Raw genomic sequence first — 22,608 nt, forward strand, 5'->3', positions numbered from 1 at the left:
ATAAAAAGGTGACCCCTTACCATTGAGCTTAAAATTTAAATCGGACTGCACTCATTGATATGTGAGAAGTTTGCCCCTGTTCCCTAGTGGAATGTTCATGGGCAAAATTTGCATGTGCGCAGTTTCAGCCACGTCGCACCAAAATTGCGATTCCAGAGGCTCAAGAAGTCAATTCGGGTGATCGGTCTATATGGGAGCCATATCCAATTCTGAACCTATATGGCCCATTTGCAATCCCCAACGACCTTTATCAATGCCAAGTATCTGTGCAAAATTTCAAGCCGCTAGCTCTACGCGTTCGATCGCTATGGTGATTTCGAAAGACGGACGGAAGGACGGACATGGCTAGTTCCACTCAGAATGTTGAGATGATCAAGAACATATATTCTTTATTGGGTCCTATATCAATATTTCGAGGTGTTTCAAACGAAATGACTAGACTAGTATACCCCCACCCTATGGTGGTGGATATAAAAAATCTGCCTTTGTACGATTCGGCCCGAGCTTAACACGCTTTAACTTGTTCGGTATGCTTGTGAGCTGAAAAAACCCAACTCTCCATCGATGACATTAATTTCGCTTTCATTTCGTGTAGGCAATACACATGTAATTACAAAAAAGAAAAAAACCTTGAACGTGCTTTTGCTCCTTCCCATATTCAGGCACATAGTGGTCATAGCCAATCTCTCTTCTTTTGGCCATAGCCAATATCTGGTCCTTTTCACGTATGAGTCATTTTGCATTCCACATTGAAGCTCCGGTATATTGACTTTCATTCCTTTCACATCTTGCCATTCGTGTTTTTGTCTGTAGTCTATATTTGTTTAGTCCGCCTGAATGACTACCAGCACCAACTCTACCTTCACGTATTCCAATTAAGTCACTGCATGTATTTATGGCTTAATAAAACATTGACATCTTACACAATGAAAGTACATTTTAATGGAGAAATACAGATGCCAGGAATTAAGTTCTGCTTAAGTGTTAAACCATTTTCTGTTTAATTTTTAACCAATTGTAATAAAATTTAATTATAGTGAAAACTCATTGCCAGGCGAAAGAAATTAAAATAATTGAACTTAGAAATGATGAGGACATTTTACTACATGCTATTACAACAATTCTTTTAAATTTTATCGAAAAGCTAAATTTATTGAAAATTTGCAAACCGTATAGTCCGAAAGTTTCAAATCTGAATATAGTCGTTGTGTTAGAGCAACGCATTCAAGCGTAAAAAGCTTTTGGCGAGTCATGGTCTCCTTATCTCCGGTTGCGAGGTAAGAATCTGGCTGTGTAAACACCTGGTAGATACTTCGTTGGAAGGGTGCCGTACTTCTCTGGGGATTCACTTACCTGTGAGCGTATCGAATAGGCTTAAGCGCCTTACACTTCTCATACGCTTGCTCTTCTCCTTATCTCCGTTCAATCTAAACGAACATAGGAAGAAGAAGAAGCGTACGAGAAGGGAGGGGAGCTAACGACTATCCGATTCGCTATGATACAAGTGCATCCCCAGAGAAGCACCGTCCCTATTCCACCCAAGTGTCTAAATGTATTGTGCATACTTCCCTGCTGGGAAAGGGTACCAAAACTGTCCTTTCCGTAGGGAAGGTTTACCTAAACTTCCCATTCCCTTGTAAAAGTTTACTAAAACTACCTTTTCCAACCCTACCCTTTTCGTAAGGATGCAAATGCTCAATTGCCCATGAACATTCCATTAAGGAACATGAACAAACTTGTCACATATAAATGAGTGCTGACCGATTCAAGTTTAAACGCTATCATAAGGTCACAGTGTGACACCTCTTGGTGGAGAAGCTTTTTTAACATGGCTGGGATAATCACAGCTGAAAATTTATTCTGATGTTCCAGCCAGATTCGAAATCAGGCTTTCAGCGTCATAGGTGGACATGACAACCTCTGCACTACGGTGGCTAACCTTTGCGCTTCTTAAGCATAGGTGACTAAACTACTTTCCGTTGGAAAGTGTACTAAAACTACTCTTACCGTTGGAAAATGGTACTGAAACTATCCTTTTCTTTGGAAAAGTGTACTAAAACTATCCTTTACTTCGTGAGAGGGTACTAAAACTATCCTTTCCTTCAGAAAAGGGTACTAAAACTACCTTTCCTTGTAAAAGGGTAACAAAACTGCCCTTTTCTTCGTGGAAGGATACTAAAACTACACTTCATGAAAGGGTACTAAAACTACCCTTTCCTTCGTGAAAGGGTACTAAAACTACCCATTCCTTCTGGAAAGGGTACTAAACCTATAATTTCCTTCGGAACAGGATACTAAAACTACCCCTTCCTTCTGGAAAGTATACTTAAACTATCCTAAAACTATCCTTTCACTAAGGAAAGGGTAGTTTTAGTTTTCCCTTAGTTTTAGTTCCCCCTTTAATGAAGGAAAGGGTGCTAAAACTCTCTTTTTACATGGGAGAGGGCAATAAAAAATACTTTTTCCCTTGGGAAACGGTGCTAAAACTATCCTTTTCCTTGGGAAGGGGTACTAAAACAAGCCTTCCCTTGGGAAAGAATACTAAAACTACTCTTGACCTTTTGAAATGGTACTAAATCTACCCCTTCCCTTGGAAAAGTTTACTAAAACTTGTCTTGTCCTTGGAAAAAGATACTAAAACTACCCTTTCCCTTTGGGGAAGAGTTCTAAAACTACGCTACACTGCCCTTTCTCTTGGGAAAAGGTACTAAAATTACCCTTTACCTTGAGGAAGGGTACTAAAACTACACTCTACCTTGGGGTAGGGTACTAAAACTACCCTTTCCCTTAGCAAAGGGTACTAAAACAACCTTTCCCATGGGAAAGGCTATTAAAAGGGAAAGGCTTGGAAAAATGTAATAGAGCTACCCTTTCCCATGGGGAAGGGTACCTAAACTAATCTTTCTCTTTGAGAAGGATACTAAAACTACCCTTTCACTCAGGGAAGGGTACTAAAACTTTCCTTTCCCTTGGAGATGGGTACTAAAAGTACCCTCTTGCTTGGGAAAGGGTACAAAAACTATACTTTCCCTTGAGGAAGGGTACTAAAACTACCCTTTCCCTTGGAGAAGGGTAATAAAACTACCCTTTCCCTTGGGACTAGGTACTAAAATTACCCTTTCCGCTGGGAAAGTGGAATAAAACTAACCGTTCCGTTGGGAAAGGATACTAAAATCACCCTTTTCGGTGGAATAGGATACAAAGATTATCCTTTGCGTTGGAAAAGGATGCTAACACTACCATTTCTTTGGAAAATTTTGACAAAAATACCTCTACCGTTGCAAGTGGACACTTAAACTAACCTTTGCTTTGTTAAATGGTACGGAAACTAACTTTTATTTTGAGAAAGTGTAGCAAAACTGCCCTTTATTTTGTTAAAGTGTACGAAAACTACTCTTTTCCAAAGGAAAAATACTACAACTTCCTCCAAAGTTTGGTTGAAAAGAGGGTGCTGATATTAATCCACCCCATTACACTATGGACATACACCTCAGCCAGTAATCGGCTTGTTGTTCGCTCTAAATACTATAAAGTAACATCTAAAAAGAAAATTTTAGGTAAGGAACTTTGTCCTACTTACAAAATCCTTAATTGTTTTCAATAACACTCCCCTAAGTTGGTTCATGTCTGGTATTGTGTCCCCACTTAAATGCCGGTATCTGTTAGACGCGAATTCCGGGCATGACATAGGAAATGCACCAACGTCTCATCTTATTCCCCGCATGCTCTACACATGCTAGCACTCACCGCACCGATTTTACATAAGTGAGCTCGCAGTCCTATGTGTCCTGAAATGATACCGTGAGCTATACTGACCTCCTTTTTACTTCCTCTCAGTAAAAGCCTCGTCTTCCCACGATCTGGATCTCCCCATAGGATTTTCGCCGTCCTACCGAACGTTTCGCTGTTCCACAAGTTTGCATGCGTATTATTCGCCCACGCTCATAACATGGACTTCACTACCAAATCGTCTGCTTTTTCACTCCCAGTTACTTCGCTATGGTCCGGCACACAAACGATGCGGATCGTGCCGTCCTCAGAGAAGGCGTTAATCTTCTTCTAACACTCCAAAACTGTTCATGATCTTACCGTCCTGGTTTTATTGCCCTTATGGCAATTTTTACTGTCGGTAAAGATGTTCACACTCGACGTCCTTGCGTTAGCACCACACCACTTCATGCATTCCGTGATCGCCCGGATCCCCGCCTGCAGGACCGTATTATGGTCAGGCTCACTCTGTCCTCTAGCTTTGATCCATCCGTGTAACATGACCTTCCAGACGACAATGCTAGGATTCCGTCAATCCAAGACTGTGCCGATGGCAGCAGTGTCTCGCACTCGACCTTAAGGTTCATCCCATGTATCCGATCGGAAACATCTTCCTTTCCTTCCAGGTTTCCTATCGCCGCCTCGATTATACCGTGGTGCTATGAGCTGCTTCCATTCTCAATTCATTCTCCTATCGCCTTAAGTCTCATAGCCGCAGTGGCTGCCTCACACTTAATCTGTATGTCAATGGGTCGGATATCTAGAATAGTCTGCAGTGCCCAAGTAGGCGTGGTCCTCATCGCTCCGCCTATGCCAAGACAACATGTTCTCTGAACCTGTTGTATGGTCCTTATGTAGCACTTTTTCTCCGTAGCAGTCCACCAAACTACTGAGGCGTAAGTAAGTATTGGTCTAATCACCCCCATGTAGAGCCAGTGGACTATAATCGGATTCAGGCTTCATTTCGAGCCTACGGCCAGTCAACATAGTGCCAAACATCGGTGAGTCTTCTCAGCACACTCCTGAATGTGACACTTCCAATTAAGTTTCCAGTCCAAGATCACACCTAATTATTTGACCTTGTCAGATATCGAATGGAGAATATAGAAGACGCATAAACCACGAGCTGTATGAGCTATAGTTACACGCATCAAAATACAATGGATGCGTTGGCTAGGTCATGTTGGCAGAATGGATGAAGAAGTTCCAGCAAAGATGTTTTTCGAAGGCAAACGCGGTGGAACACGCAAACCGGGAAGACCAAAAGCCCGCTGGAAACATCAAGTAGTGGGAGACACCTCGAAACTTGGTGTCAGAGAGTTAAGAATGAGCGAAGAAGATCGAGGCGCTTGGAACGCTATTCTACATTCGGCTAGTGGAACAAATATTCTGTCGTAGCCAATTAAAATAAAGTAATCGAAATCGTCTTATTGAAGAAACGTAATGCGTTAAATCGGCCCACCTTCGTCTTCTTCGTGAACAGGCATATTTCAGTCTTCTCTGGGCTGACACTGAGACCTCTGGGTCTAGCCCAGTCATATGCCATATGCAATATCCTATCGGCTCGTTCGGATCCTTACCCCTTAGAAGTATTATAACATGCGTAGCAGAAGAGTTCAAATCCCTCCTATGTCAGCATCTGCAATAGGTCATTGAGAAAGGAATTTGAACCCGTCTGCCACTTGATAATTGGACTCCTTTTTTAAGCCGAGTCCAAACGGATAGCTACACCGATGGGTAGAGACGTTTCAACATGACAGCCAACCTCACAAATGTAGCCAGCGTCAGGGAATAACCATCGCTAAAAATTTTGTTGGTATTCACGACAGAATTTGAACTCAGGCGTTCGACTTCATAGATGGACATGCTAGCTTCTGCGCTAGGGTGGCCTTCCATAGATATTTGAAGGTTTTGTTAAAATCTGATTTCCATTCAAGGTTGTTATTTGTTCTAGTTTTGAAAGAAAATTTTCTTGACTTTTTTCCAGGTGTACAAATTTTGTGGTACACCTTTTTGCCTATAATTGAAATACCATTAAAAAAAGCCAACACGTTTCACGCAGCTTAAACAAGCCAACATAAAAACAACTGCCATTTGGGGAACTATGAGACAATTTTTTCCATCACCTAAAAGCACCGTCGCTTAAATTAACACATGCGACTTCCTCCCACGGGAAATGGCATTGATGTTATTTTTATTTAATTTTTTCCCTGTTTTATAAAACTTTTGATACTGGCACACAACAATACATACCCGTAATCTGGCGGCAGTCAATATTTGTTTGCACGTTATCGGATGTACAATTGCAAAATAACGTTCCATACAGATGACGACCAGAATAAATATGGAGGCTGTATAGCTGAGCGATTGTACAAATTGGTACATGCGACAAAGGAATTCGCCAAACACCCAACTGCAAAAGGAAATGGGGGAAAAGAAGAAGAAAACAAATATTTAGTCAAGTGTGTAAAAAGAGAGGGTATTTGTTATATGGGTTTTTAGGGAAAACATGTAAGAGCGTGCTAAGTTCGGATGTGCCGAATCTTATATACCCTCCACCATGGATCGCATTTGTCGAGTTCTATGCACGGTATCTCTTTTTAGGAAAACAAAGGATATTGAATAAGAAATTTTATGCTATTGGAGCTACATCAAGTTATAGTCTTATAGATTCGGACCATAAATGAATGCTGAACATTGTTGAAGTCATTGTGTATTATTTCAGTTCATTCGAATAATAATTGCGCCTTGTAGGGGCTCAAGAAGCAAAATCAGGAGATAGGTTTATATGGGAGCTGTATCAAGATATTGATCGATTCAGAGCATATTAGACGCGTATGTTGAAGGTCATGAGAGAAGCCGTTGTACAAAATTTCAGCCAAATCGTATGAAAATTGCGCCCTCTAGAGGCCCAAGAAGTAAAGATCCCAGATCGTTTTATATGGCAGTTATATCAAGTTCTAAACCGATTTCCGCCATACTTAGCACAGTTATTGGAAGTCATAACAAAACACCTCATGCAAAATTTCAGCCAAATCGGATGAGAATTCCGCCCTCAATTGGCTCAAGAAGTCAAGATCCAATATCGGATTATATGACAGCTATACCAGATTATGAGCCGATTTCAATCATACTAAGCACAGTCATTGGAATTCATAACAAAACACCTCATGCAAAATTTCAGTCAAATCGGAGGAGAATTGCGCCCTCTAGAGGCTCAAGAAGTCAAGACCCCAGATCGGTTTATATGGCAGCTATATCAAAACATGGACCGATTTGAACCATATTTACCGCAGTTGTTAGAAGTAATACCAGAACACCATGTGCAAAATTTTAGTCAAATCGGAAGAGAATAGCGCCCTCTAGAGGCTCAAGAAGTCAAGACCCATGATCGGTTTATATAGCGGCTATATCAGGTTATGGACCGATTTGAACCATACATAACACAGTTGTTGAAAATCAAAACAAACGTGTTGAACCATACTTGGCACAGTTTTTGAATATCATAACAAAAGACGTCGTGCAAAATTTCATTCTAATCGGATAAGAATTGCGCCCTCTAGAGACTCAAGAAGTCAAGACCCAAGATCGGTTTAAATGGCAGCTATATCATGTTATGGACTGATTTGAACCATATTTGGCTCAGTTGTTGAGCATCATAACAAAACACGTCTTGCAAAATTTCATTACAATCGGATAAGAATTGCGCCCTCTAGAGGGTCAAGAAGTCAAGACCCAAGATTGGTTTATATGGCAGTTATACCAAAACATAGGCCCATTTACAATCCCAACCGACCTACAGCAATAAGAAATATTTGTGCAAAATTTTAAGCGGCTAGCTTTACTCCTTCTCAAGTTAGCGTGCTTTCGACAGACAGACGGACGGACGGACATGGCTAGATCGACTTAAAATGACATGACGATCAAGAATATCTACTTTATGGGGTCTCGGACTTATATTTCGAGGTGTTACAAACAGAATGACGAAATTAGTATACCCCCATCCTAAGGTGGAGGGTGTAAAAAAATCGTCATGGCAATAAGACTCATTAAGGTTTGCATTTTTGCTTAAAGCCGATTGTTATCTAAGAAATTTTCTTTGATCTATTCTGGCGATCTATGCCAAAATCCAACTCGGAGATTTCATATTTTGGAACATAAGATGATTACAAATTAGAGAAGTACTGACGTTAAAAGATCCTTTCTACCTATACCTGTTTTCCAGCACTCGGTTCTAGACACCTGATGTAACTTACACTAAGAAGTTGGCCATTATTCGCAGTAATCCAGATAAACCTCCGCCGGAGAGAGACTGCTACACACACTCTCAGTTGTCAACATCGGATGCAACAGTGATAAGACAGGGCGACGGTGGAGCATCACTTTATCTGTCTTTCGACTCTCCGACACCGCCACCCACGTCGGAGCTGCAGCGGCTGGTGAGGATAGCATAACAGATAGGAAACGAGGTACTATAGGGTGCAATGCGAACTCTCACCACCCTTCGTGGGGTAGTACCAACACTAATAAGCGGGGCCAAGCCCTGGCAGAGCTCTTGAATACTAACGACCTAATAACACTTAATATTGGTAGCACCACTACCTTTGTTAATAGGATTACAAATTTGAAAATTTGCAAATTTTCCCCATGGACATTCCACTAAGGAACAGGGGCAAACTTCTCACATATCAATGAGTGCAGTCCGATTCAAGTTTAAGCGCAATGATAAGGGGCCTCCTCTTTATAGCCGAGTCCGAACCGCGTGCCACAGTGTGACACCCCTTTGGAGAGAAGTTTTACATGTCATATTACCTCACATATGTTGCCAGCATTAGGAGGGGAAAACCACCGCTGAGCATTTTTTTCTGTTGGTTTCGCCAGGATTTGAACCCAGGTGTCCAGCGTCATAGGCGGACATGCTAACCTCTGCGCTACGGTGGCCTCCTTTAATAATAGGATTATGGAGGAGGTACTAGAAGTGACGATGGAGGGTCTCCATGGAACACTCTTTCTCTGACCATCGCTACATTAGGTTTAGAATAGCTCGGCCAATACCAAATCCGATAAGCTTCCCGAAAACCAACTGGACAAAATTCGGAAGACTACTCAGAAGAAGACTTGGTCAAGATAATTTAGATTGTCCAAGCATAGAAGAGATTGACGAAAATATCAACAGGATTACGACTGCAATGGTGGGGTCCTTCGAAGAAGGTTGTCCTCTTATACTACTGTCCTTAGACTACTCAGAGAAGACTTGGTCAAGATAATTTATTATAGATTGTCCAAGCATAGAAGACATTGACGAAAATGTCAACAAGATTACGACTGCAATGGTGGGTTCCTTGGTTGATAGTTGTCCTCTTCGGGAAAGCAAATCAGCCCAAGAAAAACCCTGGATGACCGGGGAGATTCGCAATATTGGCAAAGAGGTCCGCAGACTTTTTAACAGAGGACGTCGTAAAATAGCGGAAGTTTATTGGGATTTGTATTACACACGGCTCAAGGAATCCAATATGATTACCAGAACAGCAAAACGTGCCTCCTGGAACCTTTTCTGCGAACAGGTCCATAGCGTTAATGGCGCCGCCAGGATATAAAAGTTTCTCTCAAACACTCATGTCCAAACTGAAACTTTAGTATACGACATGGGAATGAGAGCAGAGACAACGGAGGACATGTTGAGGCTTTTGATGAAAACCCATTTTCCACGGGATACGAAGGGACTCATGGAGACACTGGAATCTTGGAATAATGACGTTGATCGAAGGTTTATAATTACAGAATTTATGGTAAAGGTATCCTTAAGGACCTTCAAATCATTTAAGTCACCCGGACATGATGAATGGAATTCCGGCATTACTGCAGAAAGGGGCAGACTATCTGGAGCCTTGTCTGGCCAAAATTTTCACAGCGTGCCTAGGACTTTCATATACTCTGAAAGCCTGGCAAGAGGCAAGGTTGGTGTTTATACCCAAGAACGGTAAGGCAAGTTATGCGACATCAAAGGTCAACAGAGCCATAAGCCTTACGTCCTTTCTACTCAAACCATGGAACGTGTTGTAGACACCATAATAAAGAGTAGGACATCCAGCGAACTGCTCAAATACAACCAGCGTGCCTATGTCAAGGGAAGGTCGGTGGAGACTGCCCAGCACGAAGTTGTGCTTAAGTAGAAGAATCCCTCGATGTCAAAACGTACATCTTGGCGGTATGCATCGACATCGAGGGGGCTTTTAACAATGTACGGACCGACACACTATTCCAATCCTTCGACCAACATCGGGTGGACCCGGTCCTTAGAGGTTGGATAAACCATATGCTAAGGAACAGGTGGATAAATTGTGTGTCCCATGGCATAAATATAAGGGAGAAAGTGGCACAGGGTACGCCACAGGGGGCACTTTATCGCCACTCCTATGGGTGACCAGCATAAATAACCTATTACGGATGCTGACTGGGGAGGGATTTGAACTGTCTGCTACGCAGACGATGTTATAATACTTCTAAGGGGTAAGGATCCGAACGAGCTATGCAGAAGGGCCGAAAGGGTCTTCCGTATGGCGTATGACTGCGCTAGACCCAAAGTTCTATAAGTGACCACCATATAGGACCTATTATGGATTCTGACTGAGGAAGGATTTGAAACTGTCTGCTACGCAGACGATGTTATAATACAATACTTCTAAGAGGTAAAGATCCGAACGAGCTATGCAGAAAGGCTGAAAGGGTTTTGCATATGGCATATGAATGCCCTAGACCCAGAGGTCTATAAGTGACCACCATATAGGACCTATTACGGATGCTGACTGAGGAGGGATTTGAACCCGTCTGCTACGCAGACGATATTATAATTCTTCTAAGGGCTAAGGATCTGAACGAACTATGCAGAAGGGCCGAAGGGGTCTTGCCTATGACTGGCCTAAGCCCAGAGGTCTATAAGTGACCACCATATAGGACCTATTACGGATGCTGACTGAGGAAGGATTTGAACCTGTCTGCTACGCGGACGATGTTATAATACTTCTAAGAGGTAAGTATCCGAACGAGCTATGAAGAAGGGCCCCGAAAGGGTCTTGCATACGGCCTATGACTGGGCTAGACCCAGAGGTCTATAAGTGACCACCATATAGGACCTATTGCGGATGCTGACTGAGGAAGAATTTGAACCCGTCTGCTATGCAGACGATGTTATGATACTTCTAAATTGGTAAGGATCCGAACGAGCTATGCAGAAGGGCCGAAAGGGTCCTGCATACGGCATATGACTGGGCTAGACCCAGAGGTCTATAAGTGACCATCATATAGGACCTATTGCGGATGCTGACTGAGGAAGGATTTGAACCTGTCTGCTACACAGACGATGTTATAATACTTCTAAGAGGTAACGATCCGAACGAGCTATGCAGAAGGGTCGAAAGGGTCTTGAATACGGCATATGACTGGGCTAGACCCAGAGGTCTATAAATGACCACCATATAGGACCTATTACGGATGCTGACTCAGGAAGGATTTGAACCTATCTGCTACACAGACGATGTTATGATACTTCTAAGGGGTAAGGATCCGAACGAGCTATGCAGAAGGGTCGAAAGGGTCTTGCATATGGCATATGACTGGGCTATACCCAGAGGTCTCAATGTTAACCCAGAGAAGACTGAAATATGCCTGTTCACGAGTAAGACGAAGGTGGGCCAATTTAACGCACCACGTTTCCTCAATAAGACAATTTCGATATCTGACAAGGTCAAATACTTAGGTGTGATCTTGGACAGGAAACTGAATTGGAAGTATCACATTCAGGAGCGTACTGAGAAGGCTCACAGATGTTTGGCATTATGTAGACAGGTCGTAGGCTTGAAATTTGGCCTTAATCCCAGGATAGACCACTGGCTCTACAGGAGCGTGATAAGACCAATACTTACTTACGCCTCAGTAGTTTGGTGGACTGCTATGAAGGAAAAGTGCAACATAAGGATTATACAACTGGTCCAGAGAACATGTTGTCTTGGCATAGGCGGAGCGATGAGGACCCTGCCCTCTAGGGCACTAGAGTCTATTCTGGATATCCGACCCATTGACATACAGATTAAGTGTGAGGCAGCCACTGCGGCTATGAGACTTAAAGCGATGGAAGAATGGTTTGAGGATGGGAACAGCTCATACCCTCTCAGTATAATCGAGGCGACGATAGGAAATCTGGAAGGAAGGGGAGAGGTTTCCCATCGGGTACCTGAGATTAACCTTGAAGTCGAGTGCGAGGCACTGCTGCCATCAGCACAGTCTTGGATTGACGAAACTCTAGTATTGCCATCTGGAAGATCGTGTTACACGGATGGATCAAAGCTCGAGGACAGAGTGGGCCTGGGGGTTAATATTGAGACCCAGGGACTTAGATCTGTTTTAGACTGCCTGACCACAATACGGTCCTACTGGAAGAGATCCAGGCGATCACGGAATGCGTTAAGTGGTGTGGTGCTAACGCGAGGACGTCGAGTGTGAACATCTTTACCGACAGCAAAATTGCCATAAGGACAATAACAACCAGGACGGTAAGGTCACGAACAGTCTTGCAGTGTAAGAAGGAGATTAAGGAGACTTTTCTGAGTAGGGCACAATCCGCATGGTTTGGCAGACGATTTGGCGGTGAAGGCCAGAGGACTGCCGTCAATAAATTTGGTTAACCCGAAGCCTTTCGGATCGACGCAGTCCGAGTTAAGGGAGTGGGCGACGAATGCGCATACAACCCTGTGGAACAGCGAAACGGTCGAACCCGAAGCCTTTCGGGTCGAGGCAGTCTGAGTTAAGAGAGTGGGCGACGAATGCGCATGCAACCCTGTGGAACAGAGAAACGGTCTGTAGGACGGCGAAAATCCTATGGAGGGATCCAGATCGTGAGAAGACGAGGCTATTACTGAAAGGAAGTAAGAAGGAGGTCAGTATAGCTTTTGGTATCATGACGGGACAAATAGGACTACGAGTTTACTTATGTAAAATCGTTACGGCAAGTGATAGCATGTGTAGGGCATAAGGGGAAGATGATGAGACGTTGGACCATTTTCTTTGTCACTGCCCGGTTTTCGCGTCTAGCAGATACCGGCACTTAGGTGGAGACACAGTATCAGACATGAACCAACTTAGGGGAGTGGTATTGAAAAAAATTAAGGATTTTGTAAGTAGCACGGAATTCCTAACTTAAAATTTTCTTTTTAGAGGTTTCTTTATAGTTTTTAGAGCGCACAACAAGCCGATTACTAGCTTAGGTGTATGTCCATAGTGGCATGGGGCGGATTAATATCTGCATCCTCTTTTCAACCTAACCTAACCTAACCTTCACATACATATGTCGCTATAACCATACAACCCTCGGCTTATGGGGTCAAGTAGTTGGCCATTATTTGCCATCCCTGTGCCGCTATAGCACCATAACCCTCTCCTTACATCTATTCATCTATCTTAATTGCTTTGCTTATATCCATTTTGTCTTCCATTTAAGGACATCCCCTTTGTCCTTGCAGTATTAATATGGCACATGCCACAATTTGTGTTAGAGTACATCCTTGATATTAACTCTCTCAATTGCTAAACATGCTGTTACTAATTAAAATCTAATTACTTGTCTCCACACCCACTTAATGAGAAAGAAGGACAATGGAATTGATATAGCTTCGCTACCATTTCATCAAAGCTCCAAGCGAATGCCATCATCATGAATCACTCAATCAATGATCCTAATCACAGTGCAAACATTTCGGACATCCATTGTGTAAAAATTTAATTACCACAATTCATGTAGGAGTGTCGGCGATTGAAAATGCAGTCACGTCTTGGGTTGGAAAATTGCTATTGAAAGGAATTTTGGTTCCATAGTTGTTCGTGCGTATTCCAAGAAACCAAAGACTAGACTTTTAGACAATGCATTAAAAGTTGTTGTACAATACTTGAATTGACAAAAAGGTAAAGGCTTGCTGTATGTCTTCCAAACCCCAGGCCAAAACGCCAGTTTTTAAGCTATAATTTAGATATGGATTCGAAGAATACTGTGGGCTGATCCACAGCAACTCGCCCATATGCTGTTACCATACGCCCAGTGAGTCTATGGATGAATTCATTGGAAATTTGAAACAATAGAAGAAGAAGGCAGGACCATTGGCGGCAGGAATATTTAGGCCGGTGACTTTTATTTCTGTACATTTCCAAGGGACAAATAAATATTGGGTTGCCCAAAAAGTAATTGCGGATTTTTCACATAGTCGGCGTTGTCAAATTTTTTTACAGCTTGTGACTCTGTAAATGCATTCTTTCTTCTGTCAGTTATCAGCTGTTACTTTTAGCTTGCTTTAGAAAAAAAGTGTAAAAAAGTATATTTGATTAAAGTTCATTCTAAGTTTTATTAAAAATGCATTTACTTTCTTTTAAAAAATCCGCAATTACTTTTTGGGCAACCCAATAGAAAGAATAGAAGGTTACAGCTCTGCTCGCATGGCGAAAGGTCAAATTCGATTTGCGTTATCATATTTCAGCGAAATCGGATAAAAAAGGTGCCTTCTATGAAACTGGCACCCTACATCGGAAGATCTTTTTCTCTAAGTATATAAGAAACTTGTGATTGACTGACTGATCACCCCCCAGCCCAAACGGCTGAAACAAGAATCATGGCATTTTGCACAAATGTTGCAAATTGCTAATTTTGCCCATGAATATTCCTCTAAGGAACGGGGGCAAACTTCTCACATATCAGTGAGTGCAATCCGATTCAAGTTAAAGCTCAATGATAAGAGGCATCCATTTTATACCCGGGTCCGAATGCCATGCCACTGTGCGACACCTCTTTGGAGAGAAGTTTTACATGGCATAGTACCTAACAAATGTTGCCAGCATTAGGAGGGGAAAACCACCGCTAAAAATATTTCCTGAAGGTCTCGCCAGGATTCGAACCCAGGCTTTCAGCGTCATAGGCGTACATGCTAACCTCTGCCCTACGGTGGCCTACGTAAAAATGTTCTGGGTTTATGCAATGGCGGTCGAGATCGTTTTGTCGATGGACTCCGACCAAAGGAATATCTGTATATTCAGAGACAATCAGGCGGCACTTCAGGTTATCATTGGTATGGGTTCAAGATCCAAGGTATTGGACCGATGTAGAGATAGCCTACTGCGGCTACAAGGTAAACATTATTTGTCTCAATGCTGGGTACCAGGGCATGGGGACATATCAGGCAACGAGAAAGCAGATATGGTAGCGAGGCCAGGGGCGTTACATGAAGAGACAGTTAAATCACTGGAATGACACGGTGGGTTGGGAGCAGATGTTAAAGCTTTGGGATGAATAATCACAACGTAATGTCTGCGAATTATTATTTTTGAAGAAGATGCATCTGAGCGGCATAATAGCAATCATTATAGGGCACAGGACCGCATTGGCATCAGAAATGATGATATCTGTTGATGGTATCATAGGTCCTCCTGATGGCAGGGAGATTTGAGGTGGTTCTTATTCCGGAACTATGGGTATAGGGAAGCCAGCCAGTAATGAGAGACTAATTTATTTTAAGGTTGGCTAGGGACGGAAGAAGAAAAATATTTAGACTGCTCTTTGCAAGAATACAGGCTGTGTGTCTCCCATTCCCTGTGGAGAATTGGTTCGTGGACTAAGAATTCCCGAATTTGAGCTACTCAGGGGTACGGGGAATGGCAGACACACAGCCTGTATTCTTGCAAAGAGCAGTCTAAATATTTTTGTTCTTCCATCGTTAAGCACTGAAGATTCAGTAGTAGCCAGCCTTGAAATAAATAAGTCTCTCATTACTGGCTGGCTTCCCTATACACGGCACACGATTCAGAAACCTTAATTCGCTGGTTGAAGCCGCTTTTGTGGGGAAAATGAGCCTCATTGTAGGGAAGAAGAACTAATGCACATCACCAGTTATGGGGAAGTTCGGATGTCAACGAAAGGGGTGAGCTGCTTATCGAATACAGTCGAAACCGGATAAGCGAAATGCCACCAAGTAAGAGCGTGCAAAGTTTGGCCTGGCCGAATCTTATATACCCTCCACCATGGATTGCATTTGTCGAGTTCTTTGCGCGGTATCTCATTTTAGGCAAACAAAGGATATTGAATAAGAACTGTTATGCTATTGGAGCTACATCAAGTTATAGTCCGATTCGGACCATAAATGAATGCTGAACATTGTAGAAGTCATTGTGTAATAATTCAGTTCATTGGGATAAGAATTGCGTCTTGTAGGGGCTCAAGAAGCAAAATCAGGAGATAGGTTTATATGGGAGCTGTATAAAGCTATTGATCGATTCAGACCATATTAGACGCGTATGTTGAAGGTCATGAGAGAAGCCGTTGTACAAACATTTACATTTCAGCCAAATCGTATGAGAATTGCGCCCTCTAGAGGCCCAAGAAGTCAAGATCGCAGATCGTTTTATATGGCAGTTATATCAAGTTCTAAACCGATTTACGCCAAACTTAGCACAGTTATTGAAAGTCATAACAAAACATCTTATGCAAAATTTCAGCCAAATCGGATGAGAATTCCGCCCTCTAGAGGCTCAAGAAGTGAAGATCCCAGATCGGTTTATATGACAGCTATACCAGATTATGAGCCGATTTGAACTATACTTCGCACAGTTATTGGAAGTCATAACAAAACACCTCATGCAAAATTTCAGTCAAAACGGATGAGATTTGCGCCCTTTAGAGGTTAAAGAAGTCAAGATCCCAGATCGGTTTATATGGCAGCTATATCAGGTTATGAACCGATTTAAACCATACTTAGCACAGTTGTTGGATATTGTAACAAAACACGTCGTGCAAAATTTCATTCAAATCGGATAAGAATTGCGCCATCTAGAAGCTCAAGAAGTCAGGACCCAAGATCGGTTTATATGACAGCTATATCAGGTTATGGACCGATTTAAACCATACTTGGCACAGTTGTTGGATATCGTAACAAAACACGTCGTTCGAAATTTCGTTCCAATCGGATGAGAATTGCGCACTCTAGAGGCTCAAGAAGTCAAGACCCAAGATCGGTTTATATGGCAGCTTTATCAGGTTATGGACCGATTTCAACCATACTCGGCACAGTTATTGGCAGTCATAACAAAACACCTCGTGCCAAATTCCAGCCAAATCGGATAAGAATTGCGCCCTCTAGAAGCTCAAGAATTCAGGACCCAAGATCGGTTTATATGGCAGCTATATCAGGTTATGGACCGATTTGAACCATACTTGGCACAGTTGTTGGATATCATAACAAAACACGTCGTTCGAAATTTCATTCCAATCGGATGAGAATTGCGCACTCTAGAGACTCAAGAAGTCAAGACCCAAGATCGGTTTATATGGCAGCTATATCAAAACATGGACCGATATGGCCCACTTACAATACCAACCGACCTACACTAATAAGAAGTATTTGTGCAAAATTTGAAGCGGCTAGCCTTACTGTTTCGGAAGTTAGCGTGCTCCGACAGACAGACGGACGGACGGACATGGCTAGATCGACATAAAATGTCAAGACGATCAAGAATACATATACTTAATGGGGTCTCAGACGAATACTTCGAGTAGTTACAATCAGAATGACGAAATTAGTATACCCCCTATCTTATGGTGGAGGGTATAAAAAGGTATGTTGAAGGGCCTAACACAACTCACGGTCACAAATTTCGGCGAAATCGAACAATAAATGCGCCCCTTACGTTCCCAAAACCTTAAATCGAATGAACGGTCTATATGGCAGCCATATCGAAATCTGGCCCAAACCCTTAAATCGAGAGATCGTTCTATATGGCAGCTATATCCAAATCTGGACCGATCTGTGCCATATTCCTGGAAGATATCATCCTTCTTTAAATTTGCGCCGATCGGTTCAAATTTGGATATAGCTGCCATATAGACCCATCTCTCGATTTAAGTTCTTGGGCCCGTAAAAGGCGCATTTATTGTCCGATTTCACCAAAATTTGGGACAGTGAGATGCGTAAGGCCCCTTGACATCTTTCTGCAAATTGGCCCAAATAGATTTCGATATGGCTGCCATATAGACCGATCTCTCGATTTAAGGTTTTGGGCCATAAAGGGCGCATTTAGTTTCCGATGTCGCCGCAATTTAAGACAGTGAATAAAGTTAAGTCCCTCGACATGCTTCCTCAATTTGGCCCAGATCGGTCCAGATTTAAATACAGCTGCCATATAGACCGATCTCCCGATTTAAGGTTTTGGGCCCATAAAAGTCTAATTTATTGTCCGATTTCGTCGAAATTTGGGACAGTGAGTTAAGTTAAGTTCCTAGATGCACTTCTTCAATTTTGCCCAGATCGGTCCAGATTTGGATATAGGTGTCATATAGACCGATCAGCCGATTTAAGGTCTTGGGTCAATAAAAGCCACGTTTATTGTCCGACTTCGTCGAAATTTGGGAAAATAAGTTGTATTATGCACTTCGACATCCCTCTTCAATTTGGTCCAGATCGGTTCAGATTTGGATATAGCTGCCATATAGACCGATCTCTCGATTTCATGTCTTTTGGCCATTAAAAAGCGCATTTATTGTCCGATGTCGCCGAAAATTGGGACAGTGAGTTAAGTTAACTCCCTCGATATACTTCTTCAATTAGTCCCTGATCAGTCCAGACTTGGATTTAGGTGCCATATAGACTGATCCGCCGATTTAAGGTATTGGGTCGATATAAGCCACATTTATTGTCCGACTTCGCCGAAATTTGGGAAAAGTGAGTTGTGTTAGGTTGTTCGACATTTTTCAGCAACTTGGCCCAAATCGGTCCAGATATGGATATAGCTGCCATATAGACCGATTTCTCGAATTAAGGTCTTGGCCCCATAAAAGGCGCATTTATAATCCGATTTCACTGAAATTTGACACAGTGACTTACGTTAGGCTTTTCGACATCCGTGTGGTTCAGATTGGTTTATTTTTAGATATAGCTAATAAAAGAATTTGGTCCATATTTCATGTATATTTCATATTTCGATAAAGCTGCTATGGGGCATAAGGAATGCATTTTTCACCGGATTTTGACGAAAGGTGGTTTAGGTATATACCCGTTATGGTGGGTATCCAAAGTTCGGCCCGGCCGAACTTAACGACTTTTTACTTGTTCCTGCTCATTTTTTACCGAAAGCTGGTTAACGTATATATCCTAGGTGGTGGGTATCCTTAGTTCAGCCCGGCCGAACTTAATGCCTTGTTTCTTTCTTCAAAGACACCAAATGTAAACTTATGTCTTCGTTAATCACCCAAAGTAGAAGCCATGGATCTTCACTCACTTATCTTCACTCTTCTATTAATCCAGCCACACAACCTATTGTCCATTCCTGCATCCAACCCTTGATTCGTCCATCTATTCTTCCTTTAATTCCTTTAGTCCTTTCAACACTTTCAGCACTTCCAGCTATCTCCGTTCCCATTTAGTCGTTTGCCCCTCACATACACATTTTATTCCACTTTTCGTCCTCTTTACCTAATTTCCTTAGCATATATTTCCATTTTTCGTTTTTTGTGCGTTTGTTTATACAGCGTTTTTCCTTCTCATTTATTTTCTTTGCAAATTTAAATGGCACATTTCCTACTTACCTGTCTATCAAATAAAGCGACAATGTTTGCATCACACAAAAGACTCCAACACAAAAATCGGCCAAAGCCAAGTTGGCCAAGAAAAAGTTGGTAATGGAGCGTAGGCGACGAGATAATGTTACAACCAAGATTACGAGCAGATTGCCTGCAAGAGGGAATATAGAGAAAAAATAAATGACAAAAAGTGATATGAATAAATAATGCTGTGAAAGTACGAAAACATAATGGAAAATGAATTAAGAGTAGTTGGAAATAGGCTTAGGAGAAATGGTAATGTTTGGATGAGTCTTATGATGTGTATGTAACTTGGAGCTAAGCATGGTTTTTATTGTAGTAGCAGAGGGCTTAAATTCATTTGTATTAAATAAGCGGATGTATATCATTGGTGGAAATAGTTTAAGGCATAAAAGAAGACTTTGTGAGTTGGTATTTGGGTCTATATTTCTGTTTGTTTTGTCAGTTTGTATATCTTTCTCTGTCAATGTTTTTGTGTGTCTTTTTATATGTCTGTCTGTCTGTCTCATTATACCCTCCACCATAAGATGGGGGGTATACTAATTTCGTCATTCTGTTTGTAACTACTCGAAATATTCGTCTGAGACCCCATAAAGTATATATATTCTTGATCGTCGCGACATTTTATGTCGATCTAGGCATGTCCGTCCGTCTGTCCGTCCGTCCGTCCGTCCGTCCGTCTGTCTGTCGAAAGCACGCTAACTTCCGAAGGAGTAAAGCTAGCCGCTTGAAATTTTGCACAAATATTTCTTTTTAGTGTAGGTCGGTTGGTATTGTAAATGGGCCATATCGGTCCATGTTTTGATATAGCTGCCATATAAACCGATCTTGGGTCTTGACTTCATGAGCCTCTAGCGTGCGCAATTTTTATCCGATCAGAATGAAATTTTGCACGACGTGTTTTGTTATGATATCCAATAACTGTGCCAAGTATGGTTCAAATCGGTCCATAACCTGATATAGCTGCCATATAAACCGATCTTGGGTCTTGATTCCTTGAGCCTCTAGAGTGCGCAATTCTTATCCGATTGAAATGAAATTTTGCACGACGTGTTTTGTTATGATATCCAACAACTGTGCCAAGTATGGTTCAAATCGGTTCATAACCTGATATAGCTGTCATATAAACCGATCTTGGGTCTTGACTTATTGAGCCTCTAGAGGGCGCAATTCTTATCCGATTGGAATGAAATTTCGCACGACGTGTTTTGTTATGATACCCAACAACTGTGGCAAGCATGGTTTAAATCGGTTCATAACCTGATATAGCTGCCATATAAACCGATCTTGGGTCTTGACTTCTTGAGCCTCTAGAGGGCACAATCCTTATCCGATTTGAATGAATTTTGACACGTTGTATTTTGTTATGACATCCAACAACTGTGCCAAGTATGGTTCAAATCGGTTCATAACCTGATATAGCTGTCATATAAACATATCTGGAGATTTTACTTCTTCAGCTTCTAGAGGCCACAATTCCTATCCGATTTGGCTGAAATTTTGCATGACGTATTTTATTTTTACTTTCAACAACTGTGTCAAATAAGGTTCAAATCGGTTCATAACCTGATATAGCTGCCATATAAACCGATCTGGGATCTTGACTTCTTGACCCCTAGAGGTCGCAATTATTATCCGATATACCTGAAATTTTGTACGATGGATCCTCTCGTGACCATCAACAAACGTGTTTATTATGGTCTGAATCGGTCTATAGCCCGATACAGATCCCATATAAATCGTTCTCTCTATTTAGCTTCTTGAGCCCCCAATGAGCACAATTCTTATTCTAATTGGCTGAAATTTTACACAGGTCTCCAACATATAATTTAATTGTGGTCCGAAACGGACCATATCTTGATATCGCTCTAAAAGCAGAGCAAATCTTTTCTTATATCCTTTTTTGCCTAAGAAGAGATGCCGGGAAAAAAACTCGACAAATGCGATCCATGGTGGAGGGTATATAAGATTCGGCCCGGCCGAACTTAGCACGCTTTTACTTGTTATATGTCTGTCTGTCCCATTATCTCTCTGTCTGTATGCCTGTCCCTCTGTCTGTATGCCTGTCTTCTGTCTGTCCGTCTGTGTGGATTTTTATCTGTCTGTCTGTCTCATTATCTTTCTGTCTGTTCGAATTTTGTCTGTCTGACTGTCCCTCTGTGTGTCCGTTTGGCTTCATTCTGTCTGTCTGTAATTTTTTTGGCATCGCTGGAGGTTTTGAATCTTCGAGAGATGTATTCACCCCGTACTGAAAAACATGCTCTATTTCTATGTACTAAACTACACTTCCATTTCTCACCCCCGCAAAACTGCCAGATGGTATTACTTCGCTGGGGGCCCGCTCAATCATTGCCTTACATAAACTTCTCAGATACTATCTCCTCTTTGGTAGTTCGGTGTTGTTTGTAACGCCTTTCGGGTGATATCTTCCTCTTTCAGGTTTTTTTGTGCATTCCAATTCTCCTCAGATTCTAACATGATGGTTACTTTTGAGATACAATTTTGCGACCAAATAAACTGGGGGGGGCGCCCCATCCAAATCCCACCCGAACGGACATGTATACCGATTGGGACAATATGGGTATCAAATGAAAGGTATTTAAGAGTAAAGTACGAATTTGGCATTAAAAATGTCACCATAAATGGGTGGGGGGCAGTTCCCCACCCTCAAAAACACCACCCAATAGGACACTTTTACCGCTCTGGCCAAGAGTTCTATGCGCGGTATCTCTTTTTAGACAAACAAAGAATATTGAATAAGAACTGTTATGCTTTTGGAGCTATATCAAGTTAAAGTCCTATTCGGACCATAAATAAATGCTGAACATTCTAGAGGTCATTGTGAAATATTTCAGTTCATTCGGATAAGAATTGCGCCTTGTAGGGGCTCAAGAAACAAAATCGCTTTTTATGGAAGCTGTATCTAGCTGTTGATCAATTCAGACCATATTAAACACGTATGTTGAAGGTCAAGAGAGAGGCAATTGTACACAAAAAAAAAAAAAACAAGTAAAAGCGTGCTAAGTTCGGCCGGGCCGAATCTTATATACCCTCCACCATGGATCGCATTTGTCGATTTCTTTTCCCGGCATCTCTTCTTAGGCAAAAAAGGATATAAGAAAAGAGTTTCTCTGCATTAAAAACGATATCAAGATATGGTCCGGTTCGGACATGAGAGGATCCGTCGTACAAAATTTCAGGCATATCGGATAATA

General features: G+C 41.9%; 1 protein-coding gene across 1 annotated transcript in view; it reads right to left on the reverse strand.

Annotated features, from left to right (window-relative positions):
• LOC106088404 (uncharacterized) overlaps positions 1-22,608 on the reverse strand; it is a 219,120-nt gene that overhangs the window by 41,990 nt on the left and 154,522 nt on the right. The window contains exons 4-5 of the mRNA XM_059365702.1: positions 19,379-19,523; positions 6,022-6,181 (exon numbers count right to left, since the gene is read on the reverse strand). Of these exons, the coding sequence (XP_059221685.1) occupies positions 6,022-6,181; positions 19,379-19,523 (305 nt within the window). The remainder of the gene's footprint in view (positions 1-6,021; positions 6,182-19,378; positions 19,524-22,608) is intronic.

Source organism: Stomoxys calcitrans, chromosome 3, assembly GCF_963082655.1.
Source record: "Stomoxys calcitrans chromosome 3, idStoCalc2.1, whole genome shotgun sequence".
NCBI lineage: Eukaryota > Metazoa > Arthropoda > Insecta > Diptera > Muscidae > Stomoxys > Stomoxys calcitrans.